We start from the raw sequence: 18,927 nt of genomic DNA, 5'->3' as shown, positions 1-18,927 counted from the left end.
TGTGTCTTGTATTTTTCTTTCATCTTAAACAATATCTAAATGCAAGAAGCAGTGGGCATAGTGTAGGGTGGCCTGTCCAGCAGAGGTGCCCTAATCATGTCCATCTTCATATCTTCAGAGTGGGATGAGGTCAGCAGTTTCCATTTGAAGGTTAACCTTTGTGGTACCCTGCCTTTTGTAAATATTCTGTCTGGACAAAAGTAATTAAAATGTTGTTTTCCAGTATATATTTCTAGTGTAGAATACAGGATAATACCCCTTACTTACACCATCCCGAAATACAATAAATTGAGCTTTATTTTTCAGTATTGCCTAAGTTGTGTTTTGCAAGACAATATTGTTTCTTGAGATGTTAACAGTTGTTCCTTGAAAAAGTGTGCTTAGTCTCAGTAAATCAAAGAATTGCTAGGTTATACAAAGGTAAGCTCATTTCCTGTCAGTAGGTGTCTTAGAACTTTTAAAATGCTAGTTTTACCACGAATCCCCAAGATTTGGACCCAAATCTAGTTGACCTGGAACCCCTTCCTTTCAGAGCATATTTTGTGGGACACTGATGTTCTCAGAACACAGTGTGAGAAAGGCAGTGTTCATTGTTTAAGTCTTGTTAATTTTGAATTTCCTTTTAACAAAGGGAACTAGCCAGTACAGAGGAGATGGCTGTAATATGCCTAGCACTTCTATAATTAATTATGGATGGCTTAGGGACTGCCAAGCAGACTAATAATGATTTGTAAGATTTTTTAAAAATGTATTTATTTTGAGAGAGAGAGTGTGCACACACATGCAAGAATCAGGGAGGGGCAGAGAGAGAGAGAGAGAGAGAATCCCAAGCAGGCTCCACTGGAGCCTGTCTTGGGGCTTATTCTCATGAACCATGACATCATGACCTGAGCAGAAACCAAGAGTTGATGCTCAACTGACTGAGGCACCCAGGTGCCCCTGTCAGTTTTTAAACTATGATAACAAGTCAGGACATTTAATTTCCTCTACATTACTAACTGGTTATATTGAGGCTGAGAAGTGAAGAACCATTTGAAAATATGGCTGCTTTGGTTTAGTGCCAGCCTAGATTAAAGAATGGCATTGAGGATGCTTTTGAGGATTTCTTACTCGCTTTTAAAGAATCACTTTTAACATTGGTCCCTAGGCCTGGCTCAAGAGCCCCAAAGACATGATCATGACCATAATTTGCTCATATTTTGAACAGAGAAAGAAAAAAATTGCTTTCGTATGTATATCCTGAGAGCAGGACATATTCATCACCAACCTCTGTACTTTAAAAATTTAACATATTATTATTTGGTGATAATTGGTCTCTTAGTGATATAAAACTCTTCAGCATACTAAGGCAGAAAAGTAAATTTTACGGGAAACTTTTTAAGCAAAAATGATTGAAATAAAAATGCTTTCTTCTTTAACCACTGATTGCACCACATGATTACCATGTATCAGTTTTTTTCTTTCAGTATAACCAGGACACAGTACTCGCCCGCTGAGATTTATAGGCATGGACAGGCATGTCTGCCTCCTGGTGTGTTACACATGTTCTGCTGATGTGAAGTAGGAGTTTTAGTACACAGATGAACATCTGTAAGAATTACTATGTACTTTAGTTTATATTAGGAAAATTGTAAAAAGCATTAAGAACCAGGATTTTAATTATTTTAATATCTGAGATACCATGTTTTAAAAAAACAAGTCATCTTAAAGAAAAATATTTACCAAAAGTTAGTAGATTTCGAAGAGGAAGGAAACAGAGATTGAGTCCTGAGACCGAGAAGGTGCTTTCTGATGAGAAAGACTTGAACGTTAAACTGAGAGGAAACTCTTCAGAGTCAGGAAAAAGAAGCAAAATCCTGGAAGAGGCCAGAGGGTGTGGAGACTAGTGATAGACAGGAAGGGGCCACTCCCTCCACTAAGCCTGGAAGAGACTGAAGATTAGTTGAGTGTGGGGACTGGAAGTTGAGGGCATCATGTCTAATGGCCTGCTGTGATGCCCACCTCTCTTGTTATCATTACAGCAGTAATAACTATTGTAGGTACTCCTGAAGCAGTAAATCAGGCAAAATAACTAGAAGTAAATATAGATAGTAGTGATAGAAGCGGATTGCATGAGTCTCAAAGCACAGTGAGCTTTTTGTACATATTTGGAGGAATAATGTTTTTTATCAATTAAGGAAAAAAAGAGCATACTGATACCAGGAATGTAAGAGGAAATGTAATTACTGATCCTATTGGCATGAGGACCATGAGGAATAGTATAAACAACTTTACTAGTAAGTAGAGGTAGTAAGGAGACAGGACTTTTGGGTTCTTCAGGTATGGACAGTGAAGACTGTATAGTCTTCACCAGAGAGTGTTCAGAAAAAGCACTATTTTTAGGAAAGATCTGCATTTCACTCAAAGCCTGCAGAGCCTTCTTAGTAACTCAGAGATGGAAAATACTCTGAATAAATAATGAAGAGTTTATAAGGAGAGAATTTGCAAACTGGAGTAAGGCTTCCATAGGGCACAGATAGAAAGGGCCAGGAGATCTGTCATCACTGGCCATCAGTGAGGATTTTAAAAGGGTAAGAGAGACTAAGAGGCCCACAGGAAAATAAAGTATGCCCTGTTTTCAGTGCCAACACCAGAGTCCTTGAAGCTAAGGTGGAGCTCTTCCTGCTTATTAAAGGAGATGAGAATGGAAGTACCTAATGCTGAAGGCTTCCCGGGGTTTCTGGAAACCAGAGAAAGGAGACAATAGCCTCGTGACTATATGTGCAGGATCTGTAGTGTTTCTGTCTGAAAGGAACACTGAATCACCAGTTTAAGGCCTCATTTAGGACTGAGGTGCCTGGGAGTTTAGGTAAAGAAAGATAAACCTAAATAAGAAGGGAGAAAGATTTCACTCGCAGTGAACCAATGAGAAGTCTCAGAAATGGAAAATATTGTCATTAAAATAGATGAGATAAACCCTTAACAAGGCACATAGAGAAATAGTGAATTGAAGGTAATACTCAGAACTTTCCCCTGAATAGAACTCAGAGAAATTAAGAGAAAATATGAAAAATCTGTTAAGACTCTTCATTCCTGACATACCCTAACCAGTCTTTTCCCTGAAGGAAACTAAATACGCTGAGTAAAATATTTACATTGTTTTTGTAAAAGCAGGGCTAAGCTGGAAGGAAAGTAAAGAATTCACAGAAACCAAAACTGAAATGAAAGTGGGAATCTTAAGGAGGCAGTAAGTAAAGCTGGCTTTCACCTTGAAGGTACTTGCTGCCAAACCTAGATAATCTTGAGCATGCCATTTGACAGCTATGTGCTACAAGCCAAATGAAGGCTCCCTAATGTGGCAAGTCTAATGGGAAATCCATTGCCCAAAGCTACAACTTGACAAAACTACCTTAGTAGAAGGGTAATAAGAAACCCGTCCCACACAAAAGGACAAGCATAGGTACTGGAAGTAGGGAAAATTCTCCCCCTGAGAATTCATGATACCTATGATTTTCTAAAATCTGAATGGCCAATAAACATATGAAAAGATGTTGGTTATCAGGGAAATACAAATTAAAACAAATGCAAGGTAGCTGCCCATATTTATCAGATTACCTGAAAGGGAGGGGAGATTTAAGCCCCCAAATGCAAACTGATGTCTGGGAGAATGTGGAGAAACTGGAATTCTCTTATACTGCTGATTGGAATATAAATTGGTACAACTAGTTGGGAAAGTAATTTGACATTCATTATCCAGTAAAGTTAAAGATGTGCATAACCTTCAGTGCAAGTGCACTTCTAGGTCTTTACTCTGGAGAAGTCAAACACACGCACACCAGATAGTTTGTATACAAAGATGCTTGCTTTGCAGCATCCTTATAATTGCACACAATTGAAAACAACCCAAGGTTTCATCCTGATGAAAACATATAATACATTGCACTATAGCTGTACAATTGAATACTAATTGAGATCTGTGTACTGCTATTTATAAATCTCAAAGTCTGCACAGTGTCCCACTGATGTAAGCTGTGTGAACATGCAAGGCAATACTATGTATCATTTATGGATCTGTAAATATGAAATAATAATAATATAAAATATTCACGTGATTATTAAACACCAAATTCAGGTTAATGGTTTCTTCTGAAGAGGGAGGAAGGGAGGGAGAGAAATAGGATCCATGAGAAAGAAACCAGGATTTCAATGTATCTGTAGTATTTTATTTCTCAAAAAACCTGAAGCAAATGTAGTAAAGCTTTAAGATTTGCTACAGCTGGGTCAGGTCATCCAAAATTCACTGTGTTACTGTCTATACTTTTTCTGTACATTCAAAGTGTCTCACAGTATTTAAAGAGTGAGAGAAAATTTCTATCCTTGTATAAAAGGAAGCCAAAAAACAATATTGTCTCATGTTGGGTACTCACTGAGTTGGAGTTTTGGGCGTGGAGTATCTCTTACAGATCAACACTTGTGGGGCAGAGGGGAAGTTCCAAATACTTAGCAGCCTGGCCCAGCCAGGTGAGGAGTTCTGGAGCAAATCTGGGCTCTACCTTTATACTCCCATCTCAATCAGTGATTGGCTTTAACTTGCCCAGAAGGGCACACCCTTGGGTGTGCAGATTCTCTGCAGCTGAGGCACCCCAGTAGTGGCTGATGCCTGGGACCGCAAGTCCTTCCTCATGCATCCTGCCCAGCTCTGTCTACCATATAAAACATGAAAATGAAGTTTGTTTTTCTTCTATTCCTTTGCCTCACTTTCAGAGAATATTAATCGGTGTATTTACCTGAGAGAGAGGAAGTAAACATAAAGAAAAACTTTCAAACACATGTAGAGTCCATTGTATAGCATATTAGTAGCCTTGACTTTCTAAGTTTGTTTATGGTCTTGTTTGCCAGAATTTAAGAGGAAATTGTCACATGCTAAATCATTGGCAAATGCTTTTAACATTATTTTCCTTATCTTCTCAAAGGAGAACAAATATAGGGTCCCCTTATATTTCATTTGCCCAGTTTTGGATACTGATTTAAGTGTTAGCTTTCACAATGTCAGTTTAGAGGATAAAATAGAAAATTTTTAATTTATACATGGTATCTCTGTGTAATCATCTTAATGAGTGTTAATTTAGAAATGATTAGGTGTGTTTTTATATGACTGTGTAATACTAGCTTCCTCATCAGGCAGTCTAAGAAGCTGGTAGAGACAGAATTGCCAAATATTTATATCCTGCTCACCCATCTTGGTGGCAGTCCCATGTGGGTGTTCGATTTATATTCTATAGGGGTAATATGAATGCTTTTGCAATAAGGGATATATTTTTACTTGTAAATATTCACAGGTATTAGGTAACCTCTACAAATTTCATGTTTTATAGCTTCCTGATAGTCCGCTTTCAGGACTTTAATGACATTCTGCTAAAGAGAAGCATGAGCAAATACTAGGCAGAATGGTTTTGATAAAGGTAGCTGGTGATGTTCAGTATATAGGTCCATGGCCAGTAGGGATATAATTTGGACATTACTCAGTCTGTATGAAAGTTGAAAGAATTACCCAATTTTTCAATGAAAAATGTAGTTACTTCATGGGTACATAGTTCATCTAGCAACTTGACTACTGTAAATGTTTTCTGTAGGTGCTTCAGTCAAGATTTCTAGTTGCAAGTGGGGTGCCTGGGTGGCTCAGTTGGTTGGGCATCTGACTTCGGCTCAGGTCATGATCTCATAGCTCGTGCTCAAGTCATGATCTTACAGCTCGTGGGTTCGAGCCCTGCTTAGGGCTCTGTGCTGACAGCTCAGAGTCTGGAGCCTGCTTCAGATTCTGTATCTCCCTGTTTCTCTGACCCTCCCCTGCTCACGCTGTCTCTCTGTCTCTCAGAAATAAATAAAACATTAAAATTTTTTTTAAAGATTTATAGTTGTAAGAAACAGACTCACATGGGTAATTATGCAGAAAAAGGCATTTAAATTAAGTGAGTATTTTTGTCGGGGGCTGGAGAACAAGCCTTGAGCTCTAACTTCTAGAAACAGTGTCTTGATCTGTAACACAAATTGGTTTAAAAAAAAAAAAAAAGCCACCAACATTGCTACCAGGCATAAACATAGGAGTTTTTGTGGAGGTCATTTCTATATTAGGAATTTGACCTTGACACCTATCACAGAGATTGCAGCAAGAAGGTGAAAGGGAAAGGAAATAAGCTTTGTGTTTTCTGATTCAAAATCTTAGTTACAGGGGCACCTGGGTGGCTCAGTCGGTCAAGTGTTCACTCTTGATTTAGGCTCAGGTCATGATCTCATGGTTCATGATATCCAGCCCTACATCTGGCTCCATGCTGACAGCATAGAGCCTGCTTGAGATCCGTTCTCTTTCTTTCTCTCTCTCAAGAATAAATAAACATTTTTAAAAACTAAATAAAAGTCTTAGTTTCAGTACCTGAGTCACAGTCTGACATCTTCTTGGCAGAGTCAAAGTTACCATATCTGATTCTGAGGGAAGGAGTTATAGGACAGTAACTTCCAACTTCTGCCTACAAGTGGGAAATATCCCAACCATTTCCTTGAAAGAATGCTCAAAATGTTTTAGGTAACCTCAAACATGATAAAAATCCACTGAATTGGAATTTTCTTGTATGAATGAAGATTTTTTTTAATGTTTTATTTATTTCTGAGAGAGACAGTATGAGCAGGGGAGGGTCAGAGAGAGAGAGAGAGAGAGACACAGAATCTGAAGCAGGCTCCAGGCTCTGAGCTAGCTGTCAGCACAGAGCCCGATGCAGGGCTTGAACCCATAAACCGTGAGATCATGACCTGAGCTGAAGTCGGACACTTAACCAACTGAGCCACCTAGGTGCCCCTGAATGAAGATTTTTTTAATTTTCTAATTTGAAACATACTTCACTCCTACCCTGGTAACTTTTAGCCATCCCCAAGTGAAGAAAACACTGCAGCCCTCCATCCCTAGTAGCCACTGAACTCAGAACACAAAGTTAATGTGATGACTCTAGGAATATTTTTGAATTCACAGATGGTCCTTTCTGGCCCAGCTTGATATAAGCAACCAGTCTTCTGGGATAAGAGGTGTATAGTAAATCATTGAGTAAAATAATTGAAAGGATAGAAGTATGTCACAAGGAATGTGCTGTTTAAGGGCAAAGAGAAACCAAGTGTGGGATACATATAATACTTTTTGTCCTTAAAATCAATTATCTTAGCTTGATACTGAATGTTGTACAGTTATTATGTATCAGGTCTTTTGCTGCTAAACAAACAGGTCTAGGAAATGCTGAGCAGAGGTAGGGCAACTTCCCACTTTGATCATGTTGTGCAAACGATTATTCATTCAGGCCCTGCCTTATGTACCCACACCAACTGGGCTCATTAGAAAAGTATTCTCCATATCAGAAAGCAGTAAAGAGTTCAGGGACTGTATTTTTAAAAATTACTCTAGGAATAGTTTGTAGAATTTACAATGCCAGAGCTGTCAAGTAATAGCATGTTTTCCTGACTCCACAGGACACTAATACATTTTTCAGTTAAATTGTTTTAAATTTTTGCATGGCAAACAAATATGTATATATTTTCATAAATAATATTTAAGATGGTTTTATTTCAGATTAGTTTCTAGGCTTACGGTTCATAAGCTGGTATTCTGAATTAGCAGTCATTGCCCAATTAAACTACTTTGAGTTCGGCATTTGCTCTGGGTAAACTTGTAAGAAGATAATATGGCACAGGGGAGCTTGAGGTGTTATTGGAGATGTTATTTGTAGCTTAGAGCCTTTGGAGTATACTTGATTTGATCTATTGATGTTATAGCATGGCATGCTTCCTGTTTATTAAAATCTTGTCAAGGTAACAAAGAGATAAGCACAAGTGAAATTAAAGCATCTTCTCCTATGATAGAACTTCCTTGCCTTCATAATGCAGCATAGAATGAATAATACAGTATCTTTAGACAACTTTTAAGTACAGTTTTACATTCCATATTATGGCTCAGGCTTCATTTTTTTTCTGCCCTTCACACAGTTACACATGAATTCATTTGTAACAGTAGAAAAATTTTCTTGCTTATATTGCAGATAAATATAGCAAGATTTTTTCTGTGGGAATGGAATGATTTTTTTCCCCTCACAATTAAAAGACTCTGTATCAAACATGATAAAGTGATTTTCATCAGGGGAGTTTAGGCTTCTTCAATATAGAATGAAGGATATAAAAATTGCTCTTGAGGCTGAAGAGCTTACTTACATTGGCTGGCGGGCACCTGATGTAGACATAACAAGTAAGGACTCTGCAAACCTTACATTTAATATAGCACTGTGACAGAAATACTGTTTGCAAACCTCAGTTGAAAGAACACAAACCAGGGGCATCTGGGTGGCTAGGTTGTTAAGCGTCCATCTGGATTTCGGCCCAGGTCATAATGTCACAGTTTGTGATTTTGAGTCCTGAGTTGAGAATCCCACAGAGCCTGCGTGGGATTCTGTCTCTCTGCCCCTCCCCCATTTACTCTCTCTCAAAATAAATAAACCTTTAAAAATGTTAAAAAAAAAAAAAGATAAATATCCACATGTTTCCCATTCCTAACAAAGGCTAATATTCTAGTGCCTTTAGGTTTGAAACAGGTACAAATCAGTATGTTATCTAGGCCCACAATTCCATCCAAAACTCTTAATTTCACAAAGCCACACTGTATACAGTGCTATGTTATGGGTATGTTCCTGTGTTTCCTGTGACACTCATTAATTCACATATCTGTCTTGGCGCCTTATATACCTTTTATTTCCTTGAATCACAGGAGCTTCAGTTTCAACGACTCACCCGAGAACTGGAAGTGGAAAGGCAGATCGTTGCCAGTCAGCTAGAAAGATGTAGGCTTGGAGCAGAATCCCCAAGTATCGCCAGCACCAGGTACAGGGCTAATGGCTCTATCTTTTTATATGCCTTCAAGTTACATGCCTTATTAAGTTGTCCTAGATGCAGCAAATGATTGTTAGTGTTGTCACTGTTTACTTGCCTTTTTGAATTTGACACCAAAAATGTCAATTTATTCTAATTTGAGAAGCCTCTTGCAATATTGATTATCCTTCAGTCCTGTCCTTAAAATGTTTTATGTGGCATCAGTAAGTTTCTGTTAGCAAAAGCTGCTATGCTGCCTTTAGATATTTGATTTCTCATATGTAGACACAGTTAATGCATGTTTTGCACAGTTAATTACTAATTATTTGGTGGAGCTAATAGGCTCTGAAAACCTGGTATTGATTTTTTTCAACTAAGACATATTTCTAAAGGATAACATTTAAGTAGCTTTTAAAAATGTCTCCAGTTGACCTTGAGGTTTTCTACAACTGAAAAACTGCTATACAAAATAATTACTATATGAAATAATTTAGTGTATTCACATAATATTTTCAAAACCAGCATATTACTGGAAAAAAAGCGTGTTTAATCAGAATTACTGTTTTATGTTTAAATAGCCTCTTAGACTATGTAAAAACATCATGACTATAAAAAAATTACTGCCATAAAAATGAAGTAGTGAAATCACTGCTTATCCTATTTGTGTATTTCTTTCTTGTTAATTACATATTCTAGTACAGCCTACCATAAAATTACTTCTATTACTTACATTTTTAAGCTTGGTTTGTTTACTCTTGCATAGATATGTACCCACAGTAACTTGTCTCGTAAGTTATTTCTAACATCATCATTGTTTTACTTCTCAGTATCTTCTATTACTTATAGCCAAGAAATCCTTTTTGGTGAAAGAGTGCTATCTGTAGTTTCTCCTTTCTGGCTCATTGTTGCTATGGATTTAAAAAATATCAGGCTGATAAATTGTGTGCTTATGAATTTTTTGATCTTTGACCATTAACATTTTTGTATACTGGTATGCTTAGTAAGGCATAAAGTATACAAATAAGATTAATAAAACTTTTAAAATACAAATAACAAACTATATGTTCATGTTTTAGTTATCCAGATAGTTATTTTTATAAGAAGGGAAATTATAAGCAAGATGTAAAAATGTAAATCAAATATTTCTAACTCTGGCTTTGTGGTAGTCAATGAAATAATTGTGAAGTTAAAATTGTGAAAAATTAATTTTAACTCTATTCAGTATTGTTAAAAAGCCATCTGTATCTTTCCCACCAAAAAAGAGCAATTCACAAACTCAATAATACAGCACTGTATATTTCCAAAATGTACAGGCCAAAAGATTTTAAAATATATAATTTTATATGAATAGAAAATTTAATTCAACATTTAACAAATTCATTTAGGACTTTTATTCTGGTGATACAGCTAATTAAACTAACATAAAATTTCTCTTGATTAACCCCTAGAAATAATTGATATATCATTAAAGCAAGTCAGTATCTAGAGGAAAGGGCAAAATAGAAAGGAAAATCCTCAGGTACTAGAAATAGAAAAGAAACTGAAAGCCAGAGCCAGAAGCATTTGAGCTGTCTCTCTCTAAAGGAGGCCTAGGGACAGTCCAATCCCACCCCACTTCCACATAAAAGCACCAGAGTCTTAGATTTAATAGGATCCTGGAATAAGAATGTGGCCTGCTATAATTTCAAGGTGGTACATGTGAACTCAAGATAACTGCATTCAGCAAGCTATGACCATTTGGCTGCACCCATGGCAGACTCCGAGCATGTACCGCATGTGCATTTGGAGGCCAGGTGTAAAATTCTTCACATTGTTCAGGAATCCCCAGCTGAGAAATTGACATCACTAAAGATGAGCTTGCAGTCAGATACTATAAAACTTGAGTCCAAAAAAACCCCCCAAAACCCAAAAACCTCAACTACAAGTGAGAATCAACTGGCAGAAGAGTAAAATTTACAACTTCAAGAATATTCTGTCATTGGAGAAAGTCTGATAGGTGTGCATAGGACAACAGGTATAAGGATGTTCACTATAGCATTATTTGCAAAAGTAAAATATTAGAAAGAACATAATTATCCATGAGGACAGAAGTGGGAAGTAAACCATGGATAAGTAAATGAAAGAACAGTTAAAATAATTAGATTGCATGTATCAACATGGACATCTTTGTAAAACAGGCTCCTGAGTGAAAACTACAAATTGTAAAAGAATAGATATAAGATGATGTCATTATGAACATTTAAAAAATATATGCAGTAATATGAAATATTCAGAAAGTATTTGATACTGTATATGGATATATGCATGTGTAGTAAATGTATAAGAAATATTTGAGAATGACACCAATTTAAGGTGGTATTTCTCAGAAGAAAGGGAGGAAGAAGCTATCAGAAATTAGGCTTTCGCCAAATCTGTAACATGTTACTTAAAATTGCCATCTATAGGGGCGCTTGGGTGGCTCAGTTGGATAAGCATCTGACTTTGGCTCAGGTCGTGATCTTGCAGTTTTTGAGTTTGAGCCCTGAATCAGGCTCTGTGCTGACAGCTCAGAGCTTAGAGCCTGCTTTGGATTCTTTGTCTCCCTCTCTCTCTCTGCCCCTCCCCTGCTCATGCACTGTCTCTCTTTCCTTGAAAAATAGATAAACATTAAAAAAAATAAAATAAGTTGCCATCTACAGCAAACATGACACAATATTAACATATATTAAGTAAGGGAGTGGATATGTGTATGACTATTAGTTTTCTGCACTTGAAGTTTTAAAATATTAAATCTAAGATTGTGTAGTTGAATTAGCTAATTCCATAGGTTTTTTAAAAATCTTTTAGTAAAAATACATATTATAATATTTACTCTCTGGGATTTTGGCACTTTGTGTCTGGATCTCAGTGCCTAGTGGTGGTGTGTGGCATGTCACTGGGCTTGGTTGGTGACTTTTGGGTGAATGAATGGATCCTGAAGAAAGGGAAGCTTACTTGGCTTGAGAAAGGGGGAAAGCATGCACAGAGGTATATAGGATTCCACACTGTGGTTATAGTAGAACACCAAGAGGCTCAGGTGTCTAGGATGTGTCCTAAAAAGACCTACTGGCTTCTGAGGTTGGCAGGGTTATGCTGGCATTTGATCGTGGAGAACTAGGAAAGAGGGTGATGAGAAACTTAAACTTCATTAGATGTATAAAGGAGACCTGTGGAAAGTTGTTTTGGGAGGTAATTGTCCTGGTAGTAAGGGCATACATATTTCAGAATGAAGAGATGTCCAGACAATAGGATAGGAATCTGTTGTGGAATCTTAAGGGTTCTGAGTAAGGCTGGTTATGTCACTCAGTGAGCACTGCTTAGAATCATAAATGATCCATTTTGATTGTCCTACTCTAATCTCACACTATTTTCATGTATTGTTCATGCCCCCAATGTAAGGCTAATCCTTCCCAACAACTTTTCCCAGTGTTCTCCAGGAAAGTCATCTCTTTTCATCTGAACTCTTAACTGTGCCTTTGTTAGCTTTCCTGTGAGGTGGTAAAGCCTACCCCATCCCCACAGCCCTGGCACAGTACCTGGTGCTCAGCAGGTGGGCACCCAGACAGATGCTCACTACTCATACCCAGAATGAGTAGTGAAACTTAGTGAAACCCAATATTTTTTAAGCTCATCAAGTTAAGGATGCTTTTACCATGAGGTTATCTAGTTGGCATCTTTGAAAGGTTTCTCTCTGCCCTTTTTCAGTGTGCTTTTCAGTGGACCTCGGGAATACTATTGACATAATTACTTTGCTCTGTGACCACTAGGTTTACACACTAGCAACGAGCCCATTAGAGAACAATGTTGGTGAAGGGAGCATAGGTTACGGTCACTTGAGAGATCCCCTTGTGTCTTCCAGTCCCTACCAGCTATCCATCTCAGAACAAGATTTTAAAGAAAAACAGAAATTAGCTCTCAGACCCAAACCCTCTTTTCCATCACCCATTTCTGATTTGCTCAAAGGAAATTAAAAGTGGGACCACCACTTATGAAGCTTCATTTAGATTCGGGTCGTTCTTACATGAATTGGGTCTAGTAAGCAACATGGGGAATTTGATAGCCAGTTGTCTTTCATATTGTTTTATTTAGATCCTGTGTCAGAGTTGGTAAGGTAATTTTCTTATGTTTCTTAGTCCAGAGATGACATAATAACTCAAAGAGAAACGAAAGGAGTATTTTTGTTTACTGTTTCTGTTGTTCAAAGCATTTGCCATTATTGAATTCACCCTGGTGACGTCATGAGGTTGTATTTAATAAATGGCTCCTCTGTTGTGCCAAATATAGTATACCATGGCACCCTCTCCCAGAGGAGCAGCTCTCCAAGTGAGCTGTTTGGTTTCCATACACTTGCAGGACCAAAGATCAGTTTTTAACCCATGCTTTGAGATGTTCTCATTTCATAGGTGGAGAAACTGAGCCTCTGCTTGTTTTTATTTAGGCAGTGTCCTAAAAAAGTGAACAGTTGCTATTGATGGTTTACTTGTAGTATGCCTTCATGAGAACTTAAAAATCATTAAAAATCATTTTTAAAGCTTAATGATTAAAGTAATTGCTCAGTTTTTCTATTAATGCCCCTTTGGAAATCTAGCTCTTAGCACGGTTAACAAAACCCCCATTTCTGGTAGGATTTCTCATTTGCTTTATTTACTACAAAAATGTGTTAATAACCCAAGTGGTAGAAACACAGAATGATCTTTTATCTGGAATTGATGGTGCTTATATCCTAAGATGACGTGTGAAACCAAAAATAATCATTGTGACTTTGAAAGGCCTAAAGTGACTTATGAGATTAGTTAATAGAGAAGTTACAGCCTCTCTACATTGTGCCCAAGTACACTACAGTTACCTATGCGTTTACTATAAACTATGAACTATTTGTTTAGTATTTTACCTCACTGAAGGCAGGCTATGGAAATAGTTAAGGAAGTTAGAACTTTTCTCCATTTATACTGAGTATAGTGTACTTCTTTATATATTTAATATACACTCCATTTGAAGTGGGCTGTGGAATCAGATAATAGAGAATGATGTTTTGAGTATACCATAGTTATCTATGTATTTAGTATTTTGCCTTATTCCAAAAGCATTTGAAACATCTTTTAAAAATACAGAAACCAAAGATGGAGTGAGGACATTTTAGCAAATGCAAGATAATGATTAGAAAAGCAAGATGAAATCAAGGTTAAAATAGTATAAAAATGTATGTTGCTAACATTCCATGCATTTGCTAAAAGTAGGGAGCCACCTTGGCTCTGGGTGATCTAGTACCCATCCTAAAGAGAAAAACACTAATGAATTATATGATTCAAAATGTCTATAATATAAAAATAAACCAGGTTGCTCAGGAAAATATGGCATTCCTGGATCCAGGACTTGAGTGGTTTCTCCTCTGAGTCACCATTGAGGGGCCAATAGTGTCTCCCGGTAGTCTCTCTCTGAATGACAAAATCAGACTCCTACGTCTCTTTCTTCCATTGCTAAAGGGATAGAATAGCACCTTACCTGGAAGTAGTTCTCTAGGAGGCCGGTTCTGATACTAGTTTGGCTCCAAGCTGACATGTATAGATGGAAGGGTTAATTTCATGTCCTCCAAGTAGGCAACATGCCACCATGACTTGTTTGTGCCTGCCGTACCTTTTATGGTCATGGGTGACAGTGGGTGCTGAGGTGTGAGATGTCCTGTATTAAAGGTCACTGTGCAAGTACATGGTGTGCATGCCTTAACAAGGGACATGGCCCTCATGGGATGCTGAAGTGTGTACAGCTCATCTCAGGAGCTTCTCAGCACAGGGTACCTTAGAAATCTGCCCTTTAAACCTCTTGCCTCCCATGGGCTAAGCAACAACTTTCCAATCCAAATTTTGATGAGCATGGAATTTATTATTTTTCACCTTGCAACATCATCAATGGGGTTCCATCCTAACACTAGTCTAGCTTATATTTCACTGGATAAAGTGACAGTAAAAGGTCCCAGTGGCCCACAGTGAGCTCCTCACCCTGGGATTTCCCCTGCCCGCTTATATTCCCAAGGGCATAGAAAGGAGCAGGAGTGGACAAAATATTATTATCAACTCTGCTTTGGGGTTTGGTTTGGTTTGGTTTGGTTTGGTTTTTTACAGACTGTGGAGTTAAATAATGCTCACTTTATACAATTTGTAAAATTCAGGAAAGCATAAAGAGAAAAATCCATAATTCTGCCATTCAGAGATAACCATTTTATTTACTTTTTAAAAGTTTATTTATTTATTTATTTATTTTGAGAGAGACAGGAACAGTGCAGATGGGGGAGGAACACAGAGAGAGGGAGAGAGAATTCCTCTGCTCAGGCAGAGCAGAGCCTGACTCAGGGCTCAAACTCACTAAACCGCAAGGTCATGACCTGAGCTGAAACCAAGAGTCAGAGACTTAACCAACTGAGCCAACCAGGCACTGCACAATTTTGTTTTTAAGTTAGTTTATTGAAGTATAATTTACTTACAGTAAAAGTCAGCCTTTGTAATATACAGCTTTATGATTTTTGAGAGTTTTGACTTGTTGTTTTATAACCATCACCATATAGAACATCTCCACTAACCCCAAAAAAGAAACAACCACTTTTAAATATTTGTTCATTCTTTTGAAAAAAAAATTTCTTAAATTTAAGGCTGAGGTAATTCTCTTAACTTTTTGTTTTGTCTTTTTCCAAAGTCTCATTTTGACATGCTGGGCCTAACTTTTAATGGCACTCTCTGCCTTATAGCTTGAGGCTAAACCGGTGACCTAGGGATGCTAATTCAGCAGCAATCGAGATCATTACAGCCCAACAGTGGCCCGTGACACAGTGTGGGTGGAAGACTTTGCCAGGGCAAATACAAGGCAAATTGAGCCTTCAAGTGTACAAGCATGTTTCATGTTTCACATTTCTTTTTTTTTTTTTTTTAATGTTTTTATTTCTGAGAGAGACAGAGAGAGAGAGTGCGCGCAGCGTGAGCAGGGGAGGGTCAGAGACAGAGGGAGACACAAAATCCAAAGACTCTCGCTCTGAGCTGTCAGCATAGAGCCCAACGTAGGGCTCGAACCCATGAACTGTGAGATCATGACCTGAGCCGAAGTCGGATGCCTAACCGACTGAGCCACCCAGGTGCCCCTCATCTTTCACATATCATGCAAGCAGAGAAATTACACAAGTGGTTCAACTTGTGTAACACAACTGTGTTGTGTTTGTTACTGTTACCACAGTAACAAAACTGTGTAAGGAGAAGACAATGGCATTGAAATTGAAAGTCAGTAAATGAAAATATGATCATCTTCGACTTGAACAAACTATTTCTGAGATTTTGTTGTACAGAATTTCAAAACAATCCCTGATTGCACACTTGGGATCTTCCCATTCATTGCCCCAAAACAAAGTTACTTCTAGACAAGTTGTAGATAGTGAAAGATAGTTGTTTCTTCAGGGCTCATAAACTAGGTCCACATATTTTATTTGTACATCATAGTTTGTCCACTTATTGAGACGAAACACTAACTTTTCATTTACATTGATGTCAAAAAGAGATTCTTAAAAAATGGACCTTTTAATAATTGTAGGAAACATTAATGGCAACTTTTAGAATCAAAATAGTTTTCAGTTTGATATTTATACATTGTTTTAAACTTTGATGACCCTATTTGTAAGCATTTGGTCCTTTCACATTGTGTGTCCTTTAACTGGCTACTTGTGGTGTCAGGTAGTTACTCTAGATTGAGAAAAATCCTGTCCATATCAACTGAGTGAGGGGGGAAATGGGTGGCAATATTGAAATTAAATAACTTCACACTCTTCCCAAGATTATCTCTCCCTTTCAGTTAGTTTAAAGCCCTGCTAAAATAGAATTCTTTATGGTTTCAAAAAGGTCATATATTCTTGACAAATAGTCTTCTTATCGCCATTTAAGAAAAGAACTGTTATTTTTTAATGAAAAGATTCGATTCCGCACAGCCATTCAGATTTTTTTTTTTTTTTTTTACACTTTATAGGGTCATCTGCTAGTGCCCATCAGGCTTCCATTGATACTATTAAAAATTCTGAAAATGTTTTAGGCTGACAGTAGCAAAAAGGGCCTTTTCATGGTTCAAGTCTTTTCTTCAGCGAATATTTTCAAGTTCAATGTGAACTAAACCTCTTCAAATGATACATTCTTTAAAAATGAAGGGTCTTTGAAAAGATTGAATGTTTGTGCTTGTGCCTTGACAGTTTATTACATGTTTAATGCACCACTTCAAGAAGATGCTTGATAAAGTTCTGTCCCTTTGACCTTCAGAGCTCTCACCAGTCAAAACCTGAGTTTTTTAAATAATAGTTTTATTTAGATATATTTTTAGACCCTAAAATTCATATTTTCAAGGGTATAGTTTTCACAGAGTTGTTCACCCATTACCACTGTTTCATTAGAACATTTTCATCACCCCAAAAAGAAACCCTCTACCCGTTAGCACTCCTTTCCCATTCTCGCTTCCCCATGGCCCCTGGAAACTACTCCTCTATTTTCTGTGTCTCTGGATTTGCCCATTGGGCATTTCCTGTATACAGTATCATGCAATATATATGGCCTTTTGTGACTTGACTTCTTTCACCCACCATGCTGTTTTCAAGTTTCATCCATGTTGTAAGCATGTATCAGTACTTAACCCCTTTTTATTCCAAATAATGTTCCACCGTATAAATAGATACACCACCTTTTGTTTAATTGTTCACCAGTTAATAGACATCTGGGTTGTTTCTACTTTCTGACTGTCATTAAATAATGCTACTATTGTCTTGAGTGTTAAGAGGGGAAGATCCCAAAGGTTTTGCTCTAGGCATTCTTCATTTGGGGGTCAGGGAGAGGCAGGGAGTGGCAGAAGTTTTCCTTAGCTCTTCACCCGTCCTCCCACTCCCTCACGAGAACCCGTCCTTTCTCTTCTGCTTTCTGTTGCGGTAAATCCTTGTATACTGCTGAGCTAGTAGTCTGTGTTGTTACTTTAAGTGTATAGTAGGTAAAGCTATTTGGGAATCCTGTGATATTCATTAGAATATAGTTCACCTAATTCCATTCCTAAACGTTTTGGTCACTAGTGTCTGTCTCTCTCGATGGTCAAACAAATAAAAGTTCTCTGATTTTGTTTCTAATTCAGACCAAATGACGAGTAAACTATTTGGTATTGGAATGTAATTATCAGAAACTCTCTTGGGGATCTCTGGAGTGAATATTTATTAAATGGATGTTCTTATGAGCAGATTTAGTAACAATGAATTTTTATGATGCAACTGCTATTATAAACAGAGTAAAGTTTACCACATCTGAAAGATATAAATGAGTCTGTGGCTGACCTGCCACTCTACAGAAGCCATTTATCTGGAGCAGTTTACTTATGCACAGTTCTTCCAGAAGGCATTTTAATTATTGCTTCTCATTGACAATCTAGTCACAAGCCAGTTTCATCTGGGACATACAAGTCAAAGTGGCAACTATTTCTACTGATTTGAATTAAACTTGTATACACTAGGTCTTCTGCAGGGCATGTGAGCCCAAGGTACTTCAACAGTATTCCATTAAGCTAACCTATTTTAACTTAAGAATGTGACCATGTAGAATGTGGATCTTAAACCAAGTCATTTTTATAAGAGAGTCTTTTATAGACCTAGAACATTATACAACAAAATGTTTTAATCACAGTAAATAAATATTTAAAAATGAACTACCTATTTCTTAGACTGAACATTTATAAATGTTAAGTGGGTGATACGGTTAGAAGGAACGACAAAAAGAGATCAAGTTTTTAGTTAGCATCACAGATTCAGATTATCTTTTTTTTTTAATTAATTTATTTTGAGAGAGAGAAAGCATGAGTGAGGGATTGGCAGAGAGAGAAGAGAGAGCGAGAATCCCAAGCAGGCACATTGGCAGCACAGAGCCCAACATGGGGCCCAAACCCACGAACCATGAGATCATGACTTGAACCAAAGTCAGATACTTAACTGACTGAACCATCTGGCACCCCAAAGTTTCAGATTATCTTGATTCTTTCACTGGA

The 18,927-nt window shown here is 37.5% G+C and overlaps 1 protein-coding gene across 1 annotated transcript in view; it reads left to right on the top strand.

Annotated features, from left to right (window-relative positions):
• Nucleotides 1–18,927, top strand: part of PKP4 (plakophilin 4) — a 239,164-nt gene that overhangs the window by 122,500 nt on the left and 97,737 nt on the right. Inside the window, exon 3 of the mRNA XM_077761029.1 lies at nucleotides 8,774–8,886. Coding sequence (XP_077617155.1) covers nucleotides 8,774–8,886 — 113 coding nt within the window. The remainder of the gene's footprint in view (nucleotides 1–8,773; nucleotides 8,887–18,927) is intronic.

Source organism: Crocuta crocuta, unplaced genomic scaffold (genome assembly GCF_008692635.1).
Source record: "Crocuta crocuta isolate KB4526 unplaced genomic scaffold, BGI_CrCroc_1.0 scaffold153, whole genome shotgun sequence".
Lineage (NCBI taxonomy): Eukaryota > Metazoa > Chordata > Mammalia > Carnivora > Hyaenidae > Crocuta > Crocuta crocuta.
The sequence above is the reverse complement of the archived record's forward strand: the minus strand, read 5'-3'. Positions and strand labels throughout refer to the sequence as shown.